The 16,056-nt window shown below is 35.7% G+C and overlaps 1 protein-coding gene across 4 annotated transcripts in view; it reads left to right on the top strand.

Moving 5' to 3' along the window:
• Nucleotides 1–16,056, top strand: part of tanc1b (tetratricopeptide repeat, ankyrin repeat and coiled-coil containing 1b) — a 160,189-nt gene that overhangs the window by 132,445 nt on the left and 11,688 nt on the right. For all 4 annotated transcript variants that reach the window (XM_026271137.1, XM_026271139.1, XM_026271138.1 and 1 more), the window contains 5 exons: nucleotides 2,266–2,374; nucleotides 4,667–4,789; nucleotides 6,779–7,015; nucleotides 8,243–8,425; nucleotides 10,947–11,025. In XM_026271137.1, coding sequence (XP_026126922.1) covers nucleotides 2,266–2,374; nucleotides 4,667–4,789; nucleotides 6,779–7,015; nucleotides 8,243–8,425; nucleotides 10,947–11,025 — 731 coding nt within the window. The remainder of the gene's footprint in view (nucleotides 1–2,265; nucleotides 2,375–4,666; nucleotides 4,790–6,778; nucleotides 7,016–8,242; nucleotides 8,426–10,946; nucleotides 11,026–16,056) is intronic.

A 16,056-nucleotide genomic window follows, 5' to 3' on the forward strand; every position in this document is an offset into this window, starting at 1 on the left:
TTTTGAAATAAATTTAGTAGCAGAGCTACTGCAAGCGATTTTTAGAGCTGCAAATCCATTTATCCTTCGCTGAAATTTCCGCGTCTCATGGAGAGAGCACGTCATTGTTGCTTAGCAAAGACAGACGCCTCATGAGCGAGCCCGAGCGCTTTGGAAAGGAGGAGAACGACATACCGTTGTTTTTTTATCCACCACTCTCTTGCCATCACCATTATAGCTTAAAGGGAATCCAAAGTGCACCCAAACACCAGACCTGTTGGTTATTGGGGGATCTTCTCATTTCTAGTCTGTTAAACGCATTGGCTATTTTGCAACGAGCCTTCAGCGTGTACTGAGTGAGCGAGCGCCTGCTGAGTAGCCTAACATAAACATATAAGATGGTGTTTTTTCCTTCTTCGGGAGTGTCAGGGGCGTTGCCTGTTACGTTGTTTGGGTTATTGGGCTACCTTGTTGAACGCATATCATTATATTTCTATCTCTCTCTCTCTTTTTTTTTTTTTTTTCCAAATATAATTAATTAGTCCAACGAACCGTTCGGTATACATAATGCGTACCGCGTACCGAACCGAAAGCGTCGTACCGAACGGTTCAATACGAATACGCGTATCGTTACACCCCTATCTTACATGGTATGGACATAAGCGTTATTCCACGTCACTTATTGCTAAGTGCCCCTTTCTTGGTGATCTTCTCAATGATGACTTCTGGACCAGTCTGTTGGTATCTCTTTTTCTTTCCATGTATCTGTAAAGAGTGGGAGAAGCATCTTGGATGCAAGCTCTGGATCTGCCTTGAACAGTTCTGCATTCATGTAGTCCTGTCCTGTTTTTAAGGGGACATTATGGTTTCCATAATTTCTTCCTTCCATTTTTGTCTTTGATTGGTGTCTCTCTAATTCCACAATATTTGCCACAGATCACCTTGGTTATTTTATATACTTTTTCTTGTTCTCTCCTGCTTCTTCTTTTATCCGACCAGTCTCATCACTTCACTGTTTACGTGTCGTAGTTCAGCTGATATCTCTCTTTCAGTCTCTCTGATTGAGCATCTTCTTCAGTTTTCTCCTGGTATTGATGGCCTGCAAGGCGTCTGTTGGGATCCATTATTTTCTTCCTTTGAAACCCCAGCATGCTTTGCAGGTCTGGAGATACACTGCTTTGACATGTTTCCACCTGGTGTTAACATCTTGTTGTTCCATTAGGAGAGTAACAGGTCATCTTCTGAATCTCTCTGTGAGGAAAGAGTGTCCCTCCAATGATGAGATCAATCAGTCCTCTCCATTTTATTTCATGGTACCGCAGCCCTCTCTTCCCATGGCTATTTCATAGTGTTGGTTGCAATTTCCAATTTGTGCCTTCACAACCTTAAGCCAGCTCACCTCTGTCATACATTGTCCTCCCATTCCAAAATCCTTATTTATGTTTGCTCTATGTATACGTTTGTGTATAATATTTATTATAATAGGATATATTATACAATTTATAATGAATATTATAAATTAATTTATTATTATATTATGTAATGCATAAATTAATGAATAAATGATACAGTTTATCTGTACTTCTGTTTCTCTCCTGCTCTCATTGCGGTGTGTCCGAGCGCTCTGATTGGTCCATCGACTCTCCTCCCTGAACCCTCTCCCGGTTCAGACTAGAAAAGTTGGCTCTGAAAAAGAGGGACTTGTAAAAGGTTCCCTGCCTTGTTATTCGGCTGCTGAGAGAGAGAAAAGAAAGGCGACAGAATGAGTTTAATGTAGAGGAGATGCAGCACTGATCAAAGCCAGCTGCATTCATGCGTGGCCTTTTAATGAAGCTCGCTTAATTAACACCAGGGAGAGCCTATTCCACCCTTCTGTGTTTTACAGGGGCGCTGTTACAGACAGACCAAACTCTGGACTCTTTCACAGCCTTGCATCAAATACTGCATTACAGAGAGCTTTTAGTCAGAGATTTACCTCACGAGAAGCTCGTTTCATCTCAGAGATTGGAAGATTTTACCTTTAATTACATGCAATTGATTCTTCGTTAAAAGTGTGGAACAAATCTGAATTTATAAAGGCAGAAATTGACATGGAAAGTGAACCACACACTTATTTTCACTGCATGTTTAATTCGGCCAGTGGCATCCACATAAGCCAGGAAATAAAAAGTGATATTTTCCTTTTTTTTTTTTATGTATAATCTAATTGAGGGTTTTAACAGCTGGATCTGGCAATCATTGTGCTTCTCATCTTCTTCCTTCATAAATGCACATGTTTCTCTGCAGGAGTGGACATGCACTGATGGCCTTCATGTTGTCGAGGCAGGAGGGGAAGTTAAACAGACAGCAGACTATGGAGTTGGGACACCACATCCTGAAAGCACACATCTTCAAGGTACCTGATGCATCCATCTATCCATCTGTTAAAAAGTTATTGGCTGCCTTATTTTTTGTTTTCAGTTATTAAATCAAAGAGATTTTATCTAGGCATGTCCTGTTGCATTTTTAAATGCACATTATAAATGAACTTACAGCAATCGCAAAGATGGAGTTTGTGTGGAGCAGTTTTATGCATGCATGCATTTATTTGTCTATATACATATATGTATTTAAATTATATTACAAACATTAATTAATTAATTAATTGTGATTAATCCCACCTAACATTTAAGTTTTTAATTATACTTTTATATTGCAATAATTTCACATTCAATCATCAATATCATATCATCATCATAAAGCCATCTTTTTTTTATGAATGAAAGGAAGTATCACTCATACCAATACTACCGATGTCTCTATGAATGCTATTTCTATCAATTTAACATTACATGCATGTAAAATAGCTTCTAATTTAAGTGAACTTAAGACCTCCACAAACCCATTATCATAAATGTCACATTGCCCTTCAGCAAGAAAAAAATAGCCTAATTTAATGGTTATCAAGCACTAAATTCCAAATTAAGTAAATACCAAGCTTAAAACTACAGAAGTTATTAATTTTTCTTTTTTTAATTCTGTTCTTTGATTAACAGACATCAGCTGCTGTTACTTTAAGAGCTGCCACTGCTGAACTTGATGCAAATCTGATCCTGCTTTAAATGAGACTAATAAATAATTAATACTTACATGCTAGGGCTGGGACAACGTCAAAATATACGTTGACGCAAAATATGCGCATCGATTCGTCGACCTGTTTTTATTTCTCTAAAAAACGTTTGCAAAACGTTTACCTTATGTGCGCTGAATATACGCGATGGCCGGATCAACATTCTGTCCAACGTTATATAACCAATCCAGGTGTTTTTCTGCATTGATCTTTTTTTTGGCGGCTGTCAAAGCCTTATTTGATCGGTGAGTGATGCCTAACAGGGCGCGTACGAGAGAGAGCCCCGGCTGCACGCGCACTCACAGTCTTCAAACAACACGAGCGCTTCTTGCTCTCTCTCTCCCTTGTGCAGATTAATCAAAATAATTAAACACGATAGAAAAAGAGCGAAACACCAAGGTTTCACATGCGCTCACGCACTCACAGTCTTCAAACAACACGAGCGCTTCTTGCTCTCTCTCTTTCTCTCTCTCTCTCTCTCTTTCTCTCTTTCTCTCTCTCTCTCTCTCTCTCTCTCCCTCGTGCATATTAACCAAAATCATTAGACACGATAGAAAAAGGGCGGAACGCCAAAGTTTCACGTGGAGCATTCAGAGATTTTTTTTTTTCTCCATGACAGGCTGCTGGCTCCCACTGTTAATATATATATATATATATATTGGAAAAGCACTCTCTGTATTCGCTTAAAGCCCACAGTTTACAATGATTACTGTATTCTTTCAATTGTTCTAAACAAGTATTTCGGGTGACATTTTTTTTATTGAATGCTAGACATCAAGTTGTTGTTATTTTCATCTGAAAGAAGAACTTTTTTTCAGTAAGCTAGGCCCTTTGTGTTCGGTAAGCTTGTTTCAGTAAGCTATGTGTTTTCAAGGTTTTATTGAATGCTATCTCTATACAAGTGCAAAGTAATGCATTCTTAGTCAGTCTTTTATTTTGTAATTTAAGAGCAATAAACATATATTGCAATGTTAAGGAATTCATGTTTTTTTCATTCAGATATGTAAATCAACATGTATAAATTGTTAGTAGTCAATTAATGGAGAGATAATCGAAATCGAATCGGTCGGAAAAAAATAATGGTTAGATTAATCGATGCATCAAAAAAATAATCGCTAGATTAATCGTTTAAAAAATAATCGTTTATCCCAGCCCTATTACATGCACAGTTTTAAGGCAACTGTAATCTGCTTTTTTGGTAACTTCATGACTTAACTGACAACATAACTATGACATTGCATTCTCATAGTTTCACTTGGGTTTGAATATGATACAGCGCTTTAATAAAGCAATTGAAATTGAAGTCGTGCATCTGAAAAGTCTCCCGTTTGATGAGCTTGTAAAGACATTACACTTCTAAATAAATGTAATTCTTTTGCAGTTTTGAGTTGGGTGGCCAAACCAACCCCACACCTGCGTTAATTGCATTAAATATTTATTTTTAAACGCGTTATAAAATGAATTGCCTGCGTTAACAAGCTTATTTTGACACCACTGAAATATACACATCTGTAATAATGATTTTGACATTTATGATGTAACATTGGCAATACTGTATTCATGTGTGCTCATTTGAAGGGTCTGAGTAAGAAGACCGGTGTGTCGTCCAGTGTTCTTCAAGCCTTATGGATCAGCTGTAGCACTGATGGTCTTTCAGCTGCTTTGGCTTCCCTTAGGAACCTCTACACACCCAATGTCAAGGTCAGCACAAAGTCTCGCTTCCAGATGTTTTCCCACATTACTTTTAGACTGTGTGTAGCTGTCTTCCTCATATAATACCTGCTGCTGATGTGTGACTGTATCTGCACTGATGACTCATGGAGAACCAATTAGAATGTAGAGTTTTTCTCTGACCTTTGACCCCTACGATGAGTCCTGCTCCCTGGTGAATGACATTACAGCTCCATGTGCAAGCTTTTATAATGAGATGTCATCATTAGGACTGCGTTCGGACACATCACTTCTTTTACTCATTAATATGTGTATATAATAGACCTGAAAGGATTTTGGTGACTTCCTGTATTTAATGAACAGGGAATGACCCGGGCGCTGATTAGCTGATGGCAGCAGGTTTCCAGACTCATTACTGTAATGCAAAACAGTGTCATGATTATGTCTGTGTTGATCAAGCTTTCAAATCCACTGTTAATTGTCAGATTAGTGCTGCATGTCTTCACTCCATCGAATGATCTGAAGATTATAAAAAGATGAAGCTGATGAGAAGCCTTGGCATTTTAAGTAATTATCAAACTCTTTTAGATTCAGTGTTAATTAATCATCTAAAGGTCATTTAAAGAGAAAAGCCGTCCAGATGATTGCTCTGAGCTGGACTTGTGTAATACAGCAATGAAACAATTGAATTGAATTGAGCAAATTAAGCAAACACACATCACTCACAATGACAAATGCACTGAACACTCTCTGGTTTTCTTCATCCCTTTTTTTTTTTTTCCAAGTGTTTTTTTTTTTTTTTTTTTTTTTTTTGCATCCATCCAGATCAGATTTCACCATTACATTAACAGAAAACAATTTAATAAATAATACATGTATTTCACTCCAAAATCCACACTAAAAAGAAATAAAAAAATAAGAAAAAATCAACAGAAAATGAACAAATATAAATATGCATATATTTATTTGCATTTCACTTCAAAATCAACAGAAAAAGTAGAAAACTAATAAATAAATATTTGTTTGTTTAGAATTTCAGTTTCAAATCAGAACTGCACTAATATTTCCACGTTTTGAGATTTAAATGAATAAATTTAAATTTAAACTTTATAAATTTAAAGCAGTTACAGTGTTTATTTTGCTACATGTTACGAGTATTTGTGGTTCTGTATTGCTTTTATTTGGAATTTTGGAGAGAAAAAATTGCTTAAATGTCATAAAACTAAAAAAATCTAAAATAGTTTACATTTTAGTGCGATATATCGTTCATTTATATACAATTATATATAACATAGTAAAACCCTCTACTGCTACAAACAGTAATTTCTTTTTAAATCCCTCCAGGACTCATAACCTTTGGAGTAATTATTTTCTCTCCTCATCTTGTGGTGATTTAACATGATGTTTCACTTTCTGCTAACTTTCTTTATACAAAGAGTTAACTGTTTTCTCTCTTCGTCCTTGAACTCTTTAAATAGTTTTTCAGTGACTGTTTGAGTTTGGTCCTGTAATTGCAGCATGCAGCTGTATTTTGTATTTATCTTTGGCCTCTTCTTTCTATCTCTCTCTGTCTCTCTCTCTTTTCCTCAAGGTGGTATCTAAACGTTCTCATGTGGTTTTGGTAAATAAAACAAATGTAATTTCCAGGCGCTCTGGGGCCGTGCAGCCGCTGCTGATTAAACGTTTGTTATTCATTCCCTTATCAAAAGCAGAATCCAGGCTGATTAATGACTGGGACACAATGTGCCGCCGCGCGCCGGAGCACTTAATGAACCCGTGAATCGTAATCAGCCTGCTTTACCAATCAGCAGTTTGTTCATAGTGAACTTTAAACACAGGATGAGGCATTGTTTTACAAAGAAAGACACAACGTGAGGGCTGGAGGAAGATATCACTCTCTATCTTTCTGGATTTTAGGGACTTTGTTTTTGTGGATGCTGTCTCTTGTTCTTGATTCAGACTCGGTTTGAGCTCTCTAGCATCATTCGTCAGTCTGTGAACGGTCTGGTTTGTCCGTAGGTGAGCCGTCTGCTGATGCTGGGTGGAGCCAATGTCAACTACCGTACGGAGGTGTTGAACAACGCCCCGGTCCTCTGCGTCCAGGCTCACCTGGGCCATCAGGAGATGGTCAGCCTGCTGCTGGAGTTCGGAGCAGACGTGGATGTGGTTTCAGAGAACGGCATGAGCTCCTTGTGTTACTCAGCGGCCGCTGGTCATCTGGGGCTGGTCAGTCTTCTCTGTAAGAGAGGAGCCACGGTCAGTGCAGATCTAAAGGGTTAATTCATTCACTTCAGATGCCTTTTTCAGGATTCTTTGAGTAAAAACAATAGCATTTATTTAAAAGTATTTTGTAAATATAGACACTACCATTCAAAAGTTTGTGGTCAGCACTTGTTTTTTTTTTCTTTCCTTCTTTTTTTTTTTAATTAGAGTATTTTACATTGATAAAAAAAAAAAAACAGATTTCTATTTTGAATAAATGATGTTTATTCATCAAAGAATCCTGAAAAAATATATTAAGCAGCACATCTTTTTCTAACATTGATCATAAATATTATTAGAATGATTTCTGAAGGTCATGTGACACTGAAGACTGAAAATACAGGTGCGCATCACAGAAATAAACGATATTTTAACAGATATTCAAATAAAAAACAGCTATTTTAAAATGAAACTTTTTTTCTTACAAATTTTCTGTATTTTTGATCAAATAAATGCAGCCTTGATGAGCAGAAGAGGCTTGAAAAACTTAAAAATTCTAATGGTGCATACATTTATATTTATAATATATTTGTACTTAAATTCATTTAAAAATATAATTACAAATTTATTTAATTTAAGAGCATTTTGTATGATTCATTTTTGTATGATTAGTAAACTATCATTTAAAATGTCAACAAAGTGTCATTAAAAATCCATTTTACTTTTTGAGTGAATCAAGATCTTTTAACAAAAGAAAATGTGGGACAGGACTTTATTTTTCCTGCTCAACTGCTTGAAAATGAAAATGTTGCATTGGAAATAATATGCACCAGTGAAACATCGACACTAATGTGTATAAAGCAGTGTTATTTTAGTATAATTTAAAATCTCTTATGGTTTTTGAATGAGATTTTACTATTACATTTCCTGTATTCACTTTATTTGGCGATAAAATTCTAATACAGTTTTGACATTTATATAATTTGTCTGTATAGTTTTTATTAATAATCATTTATTAGTTTTAATTCGCTTTAATACTTCATGTTAAACTAAATGAAAAATAGAAAAAAGTGCTTTTTGGCAGCTAGCTGAAATAAAAATAAAATATTATTTTATTTCAATTAATGTAAATATGTTTTAATGATTTTGGTTTTAGTTAACAATAATAAAACCGGGTCAGTTTTAATCAATAACTCTAACCTAAGACTAATATTTGAGATGTCTAGATTTGCGTGCGTATTGATTAATTTCCTCCGTGTTGACGTTGTGGTTTGTGTTCAGGTGGATCACGTGGACAAGAGCGGCCAGTGTGCGCTGGTGCATGCGTCCATGCGGGGTCATTCAGAGGTCATCGAGTGTCTGCTGGAGCTGAGCTGGAGCACTGAGGGTCAGCAGGACCTGAGTCTGAAGAACAAAGCCCTGCAGCAGGGGCTCATCGCCGCCTGCAGTATGGGACACATTCATGTGAGCTCACACGCACTTTTCTATTATGGTGCAATATTTACAGGGCATTTTTAACTTTTATGAGAGCAAATTGTTTTTCTTACCACCTAAAAACATGTAGTGTGTCACAAAAGCTGAATGAATAGCATCTGTTACTTATAAAATCAAATCAGCATCACATACAAAAGCAGCTGTAAATAATGCACAAGATGCACAAGAGTACAGTTTAGTATAAATCAGGTTTCGTATTGGTGCTTGAAATCCTTATAAAAGCTTGAATTTTAATGCACTGTTTTCAAAACGTAAAAAATTATTGGATTTTGGATAAAGTGCTTGAAAATGCTGTTCCATTGGCTTCATAGTAATTTGTTTCTTACTGAATAGTTTTTTGTTTTTTTTATACATAACATAGTTTCAAAGTGGCTCAGGCTGTTGTGTGCAAACTTTTTGATGCATGAATGCTTTAAACTGAAAATATTCAGTAAAAGGAATAGACTAATGGCTTGAAAATTACAAATTATTGGTAAAACAAGAACTAAATAGTAGTCTCCTGCTAAGTCTGTTTTTATTTATTTTTCATGGAAGAGTCTGCGCTTTTGTTAAAGTAAATCTTTAAGACTGTCACAATTTAAAGTGAAAAAGAATGAAAAGTGTTTATCGTGGCATATACCTTTAAGATCTGCTCACAATCCATACAAGTTTCTGCTCACAAATTTATTTATGCAGGTCTTTTCCCCAGCGTTAGGGTTAGGTGAATAGGCATTATAACAAATCACACATTGAGCTCACTGCACATATTCTGTACTCTTAAATATTGGCATCATAAACAGCAGAAATTATGTAAACAAGAAATTCATTTTGCGGTGTAGACAGCGAGATTCAGTGAAATCATCAGTCAATAATCAGGAATGTTTGTTGCTCGTTTTCTGTATGTTTTAACCCGAATTGAATAACCAACTTGTTTTTCACGTTACTAAAATGACCAATTTGAAGAATGTCATGAATATGATGTGTCGTTTCCCCCAAACAAAAACTTTATTGACATTGTCACTTCAAATTTAAGGACATAAAAAAAAAACAAGGAGCTTCATACAAATGGTTTTATACCGTTTCAAATGCGCCACCTGCTGGCAATTTGCTGATATTGTTTCGAACAATGCAAAATTTCTAATGTGCCTACAAAAATCCAAACAATTTACAAAGTGAGGTGTGTGTGTGTATGTGTGTGTGTGTGTGTGTGTGTGTGCGCGCTTTAAATTAAGATAATTTATACTTTTGTGTGTGGGTTTGTTTTATCTTAAGTTAAACTTAACTTAAAATAGCTACTTCTGACTTTAATCAAACTTTAATGGCTGAAATGTGAGGTTTATCATTATAGAAAACTTTAGTAACTTGTAAAGAACCTGTAAATCATGTTTTTTTTTTTTTTTTTTTAACAGTCATTTTATATGTTACCATAGACATTGCTCATACAGTATTCATTTTGTTTGTGCAGGTATTAAAAAGCCTTACATTTTATTTTGAAAAATCAATTTATTAATTTGATAATTCATATACTTTATGCTGGTTATTTTAGGTAAAATATTATGTGCAATGTAGCAGCAGATTTGATTTATTCAATTTTTGGGAAGCTGTTCTTCTTCACATACAGTCAGTGTTTCAGAGCTGATTTCAGTGTTAGTTTTTTACTTTAACTGTGTGACAGTAGCATGTGTGAAAACAACCACACTATTATTAAAATCGATTTATATGATGAAATATGTCAAATAGACATCTCCATCCTGGTCCTAGTGCATCCACACACACAGACTCACATTTATGCACACACATAAGGAGTTTCTGTGGATGTATGTGGAGTGAACTCAAGACCTTGAAGTATAATAAATCTTAGAGATGTTGTGAGGATGCGGTTGCCATGGGAGAGCAGCCATAGCAACACGCCGGTCTCTAAGGTCAAGCTGTTAGAGCCGATGAAGAAGCAGAGGGAAAAGCTCTTGTGCTTTGTTTTTTCCCCTTGTTTTTGTACCCAGCATTAATGTTTTTATTTGAAATCACTTTAGCAACAGTCGAGTTATTTTAGAAACATAATTTTTATATTTTCTGTTTTCTATAATACTAGTTTTAATATGTATTTTGTCACTTTTATTTGTGTTTTTATCATTTTAATTTTTTTTATCATTTAAATTTTTTTTTTAATTAATTTATTATTTATTTTTTTATGTATGTATGTATTGATTAAAAATGTAAAATGTTACCTTGGCAAACAGATTAAATAAAATAAAAAATGTTTATATTAAATTTAGCAATTTTATTACAGTACGTCTAACACAAATGTTTTTTATGGTTTAGTTTTGGTCAAATATAATAACTCAGACTCCCGTTCTTATAATCAGTTTTAATCATGTAACGCATTCCTCATTCCACTGGAGGTCAGCTTCAGCAGAGCCACACTTTGACCCTGGTTTCATGCGTGCAGGATTCATCACTTGCTCTTCTGCTCTAGTATTGTTTGAGTGATGTGAGCTGGTGTTTTGGTGTTCAGGTGCTGGAAGCCTTGCTGGCGTTGAATAATGAGCTGGAGGTGCAGATGGATGCCCACGACACACTGTGGGGTGAAACAGGTACGTTCAGTCCTTGTCTTGTTTTATCTCTCAACTGTCATGATTTCTGCTTCTGTTTTAATTGCCTTTTTTCCGTCACATATTTTAGTAATCATTGAAGATTAAAAGCTTAAATACTCGAAATGAATCCAGTTAAAACTATTTTAAAATAAGACGTTGCATGATAGTGGGTGGTGTCAAATATCAAATTACAGATTGTAATTTTAAATGACAATTTTAAGGTCAGACGTGGGCGTTCTTCTGATTTAATTACACAGCTCTGCATCCAGTGTGGCCTTCGCTGGCTTTAAGTGCCGCTGTAAAGGAAGAGAAACGGCTGTATTGTATGTATTGTGAGATAGAGGGAGAAATGAATTATCCAGAAGAGACAAACTGTGCATTTCAGAGAGAGATAAATGCAAGACCTTGAGCTAATAAGTGCATCATCACATGGTCTTTTATTATGAATGTTTGGTTATTTAATTGCTACATACAGAACATTTAATGTGCAACTCACATTGCAGTCGTGGTACAAACTGTGTGTGTGTGTGGTCATGTGTTTAAATGCATTCATCTGTCTGAAGTTCTAGAAGTTTGTTGTTTTAGGTTCAGCTCTGTTTTCCCTGAGGAGGAGTTTTGAGATAGAAAGCTACAGTATGATTTATTGATATGTCAGGCATGTTTGAAATTTTATTGTTGAGGATAACCCCTTGAGATGAAGCATCTCGTTTTCAAGGGGGTCCTCGAGACAACATAGAAATAATACAGCACATATACATTCATACACACAAAAGCTCTCCCTCATCCCACCTCATCCGCCCCTCATACATATAAATATGGAATGACAGTACAAGGATAGGACATATGTATCTTAAATATGTATACATTCGCACACCTAAACCCATAATCACATTTAAAGAAATAATAAAGAAAAAAAAAAAAAAAAAAAAAAAAAAACGTCAAAAATGAGGAAAACATTTACAGCAACAATTTGCTTGCAGGTAAACAAAAAGAGATGTTTTGAAGGAACACAGGGAAGTAATTGATCTTAGAGACCCTGGCAGACTATTCCATTCTGAAGGGGCTTTAAATTTAAATGCACGTCTACCACTCTCCTTGAGAATATTGGGCACAGTAAAGAAGAAATATTCAGTATGTCTTAATCTATAGCTGGGTCTATAGGGAATTAAGTATTCCTTTAGGTAAGAAGGATAATCATAATGCACACATTTAAAAATGACCTGATACCAGTGATACTGTCTTCTGGCCTTTAGTGACAATAATTTCAGTGAGTCATACATTTCACAGTGATGAGTGGTAAATGGGCATCTTAGCACAAATCTACATATATTATTGAAAATAACATTCAATACTTTCAAGTTTGTTTCTGAGGTGTTTTGATAGACAACATCCGCATAGTCTAGTATGGGAAATATTAACTGCGACACAATTCGTAACCTAATCCTTTGAGTAAAACAGTTAATAGAGCGAAACAATATTCGCAAGTTACAATTAATCTTTTTTACAACAGAATTGATATGACATCTAAAAGAGAGTTGTGAGTCAAGCCATATGCCCAAATATTTAAGTTCATCAACTTGTAATAGTTGAGTATCGTCTAAAAATCTGAGTGACAAATTGTTAACTTGATTCTGTGTAGCTGATCTGGTGGGGAAGAGTATACTATATGACTTTTTTTTATTCAATAAGAGATGGTTAAATTGGAACCAAAGTTGAATAGTATTAAAGTTAGTTTGCAGTGAGGATTGAATCTTAGAAACAGACTTATTGGATGTATAAATCACTGTGTCATCTGCATATAGATGAATACAACAGTCTGAGCAAGTTAGAGGAAGGTCATTAATAAACAAAGAAAATAAGAGAGGCCCTAATGAGGAGCCTTGGGGAACACCTTTCTCCATTATTAAGGACTGCGATACACATCCATTAACATAAACACGCTGACTTCTACAATGGAGATAAGAATTAAACCAAAGAAGAGAGTGTCTAGACAGGCCTATTGCATATAATTTGTCAAGAAGCAAATAGTGATCGACCATATCAAAAGCCTTAGTTAGATCTATGAATATTGCACCGGTTGACATATTATTATCTAGAGAAGATGAAACATCGTTGGTAAATTTTAGAAGAGCAGTAGTTGTAGAAAAGTTTGGTCTGAAACCAGATTGATTTGGTGACAAAATAGAGAATTCATTAATATATTTAAATAATTGTTTGAATACTAGTTTTTCAAACACTTTTGCTATACTACTGATGATAGAGATAGGTCTATAGTTATTGAGATCAAGTGCATCACCACCCTTATGTATTGGTGTAACTCTGGCAGATTTCCACATTAATGGAACCACAGAAGTGGATAAGGATAAATTAAATAAATCTGATAGGGGAAATGCCAATACATGAGACGCAAGCTTGATAAACTTGATCTCCAGACCGTCAGGATCAGTACCATTACCTAACTTTAGTTCGGAGATTGCCTGTTGAACGTCAGTAGGATTTATAGTAGCAAATGAAAAGGAACTGTTAGGCTCATCTACCAAACTAGAGAAGGAAGAATAAGAAAATTGTGAGCTACAAATAGAGGAGAAATGTTGGTTGAAGGCATTGGTAACCGCGGAAGGATCACTGATAACCTCATCATTAACTATAATTTTGGTAGGAGTGGTTTTAGTGGACTTGTTTAATAATGCATTAAGACTTTTCCAGAACTTCTTAGGATTATTTAAACTATTAGACAAGGAGTTTTTGTAGTAATTTGATTTAGCATTTCTAGTTTTTGTCGTACACGCATTTCTTAATTGTTTATATACTGCCCCATCTACTGGGTCCTTTGACCGGCGGTACTTGTCCCATGCCTTATCTCTTTGTTTAAAAAGATTTAATAAGTCTGCATCAATCCATGGTAAGTGTCGGCCCTTAACCTTTATTGATATCCAAGGAGCATGTTTATCAATTACTTTAAGAACTTCCGTATAAAGAAAATTCCAAGCATCCTCAACAAATGGAATAAGATTAAACCTATTCCAATTTATATCTAATAAATCTTGGATAAAAACATCTGTGTTAAAATATTTGCTCTGTCTTACCCTGATCACTTTGGGTGGTAAACGAAGTAATTTAATTTTCCACACACAGAAAACCATTGAATGATCACTGAAGCAATCTGAAAGAACACCAGAATCAGTAATTCTATTAGAGTGGGTGACCAAAATCCAATCCAACAAAGATTTGGATCTATGGTCAACCCGAGTTGGTTCACTAATTAGTTGGGTCAGATTTAAACTTTCAATATAATTCCTATCATTTATAGATGACCGTTCTAACCAGTTAATATTGAAATCGCCTAGAATAATCATCTCGTTTGAGCTACCCACAGATTTAATAGTATTACCTATGCACTGTATTGACTCTGAAGGGGAGTTTGGGGGTCTGTAGATATTCCCTATAATCAACTGTTTGTTTACATGAAAACTAATTTTAACGAAAAGACATTCAAAGTATACAGGATTTTCCTTAGGGGATATTAACTCAGATAATAAAGTTGAAGAGACTTAAGTGGCTACGCCTCCTCCACGAGTGCTCCTATCAGCTCTATACAGAACATAACCATCCAGTTTAATTTCCTCATCTAATATATTATTATTCAACCAGGTCTCAGACAGTGTGATAACATTAGGTTTATTATAGACAAGCCAGGCCCTTAAAAGATCAATTTTATGTGACAGACTTCTTATGTTCAGGTGGATAACAAATAAGCCTTTACCCATGTTAACTATTCAGAGCATGAAAGAACAGGTTGACTGGGGTGGGGTTGGAAGAGCAACATACACATAACCACGCATAACATACACACACACACACACACACGCACGCGCTCTAGCGCACGCGAGTACAATCATAGACCAAATAGGCCAAAACATAACAGAATACAGATGCAGTCTGCTAAGTTTTTTACTTGAATTACATGAGGTGAGAAAAAAAAAAAATAATATTAGATAACTTTTTCCTTCACAAACAATCATCTGAGTCAAACTGACTTCCAGACATTGATGGTAGGCTATATATAAATACATTGACCGATCTCATAAAGAATAAAATAAGATATGATAACAAAATATAACAAAATTGAACTAATCGGCCTGAGAGATAGATGACTCACTTCAATAAATGTGAGCCTTTCATGCCACAAATGACAACAGCAACAGAGTCAACTCAAATAATATTTTACCTGGGTTAAACGAAACAATCAGTCATTCTGAGATTGAGCCTCGAAATCCCGAAGAAAGGACTCAGCATCTCCAGGACTTTTAAACAGGATTACTTTGCCCGCTGCAGTAATCCTCAGTGTGGCAGGATATTGGAGAGAATATTCCATCTTCAGTTCTCGGAATTTCTTCTTGATAGCATCAAATTGACGACGTTTTTGAGCAATGCCGGCACTGAAATCAGGGAAGATGTGGACGCGGTTGCCTTTGTACTTTAGTTCCTTCTTCTCACGCGAAAGGCGTAATATTAATTGTTTATCCTGGAGGCTAAGAAATTTCACGAGGATTGGCCTTGGCCCAACTTTCAGCTTATTCGTTTGTAGCGTGGTGGGAAAACGGTGGGCTCTCTCGATAACTGGGGGAACCATAAAGTTCTCTTTCCCCAGAAGTAACTGAATAAGCTCTCTCATGAAGCCAATGATGTCCTGACCCTCCGATTTTTCCGGAACATGCACAAAACGCAAGTTATATGCTCTACTGCGATTCTCTGCATCCTCGACTTTATCACGCAGGTAAGAGTTTTCAGTTAATAATGTTTTCACATACTTTTGAAGTTCCGTTACGTTGTCTTCATTTGTGCTTACTCTTTGTTCAAGTTCAGACACATGATCACCAAGTGTGGACAGTGAGCCTTGTATTGTTTGTAAGCCCGATTGGATATTATCCATTTTCGCGTCAAAGTGAGAGAACATATCAATTTTCAGTTGCTGTATAGCGTCCCAGATTGATTGATTTGAAATCAGTGTTTGATCCATGATGAACTCAA

This window comes from Carassius auratus, chromosome 9 (assembly GCF_003368295.1).
Source record: "Carassius auratus strain Wakin chromosome 9, ASM336829v1, whole genome shotgun sequence".
NCBI classification, from domain to species: Eukaryota; Metazoa; Chordata; class Actinopteri; order Cypriniformes; family Cyprinidae; genus Carassius; species Carassius auratus.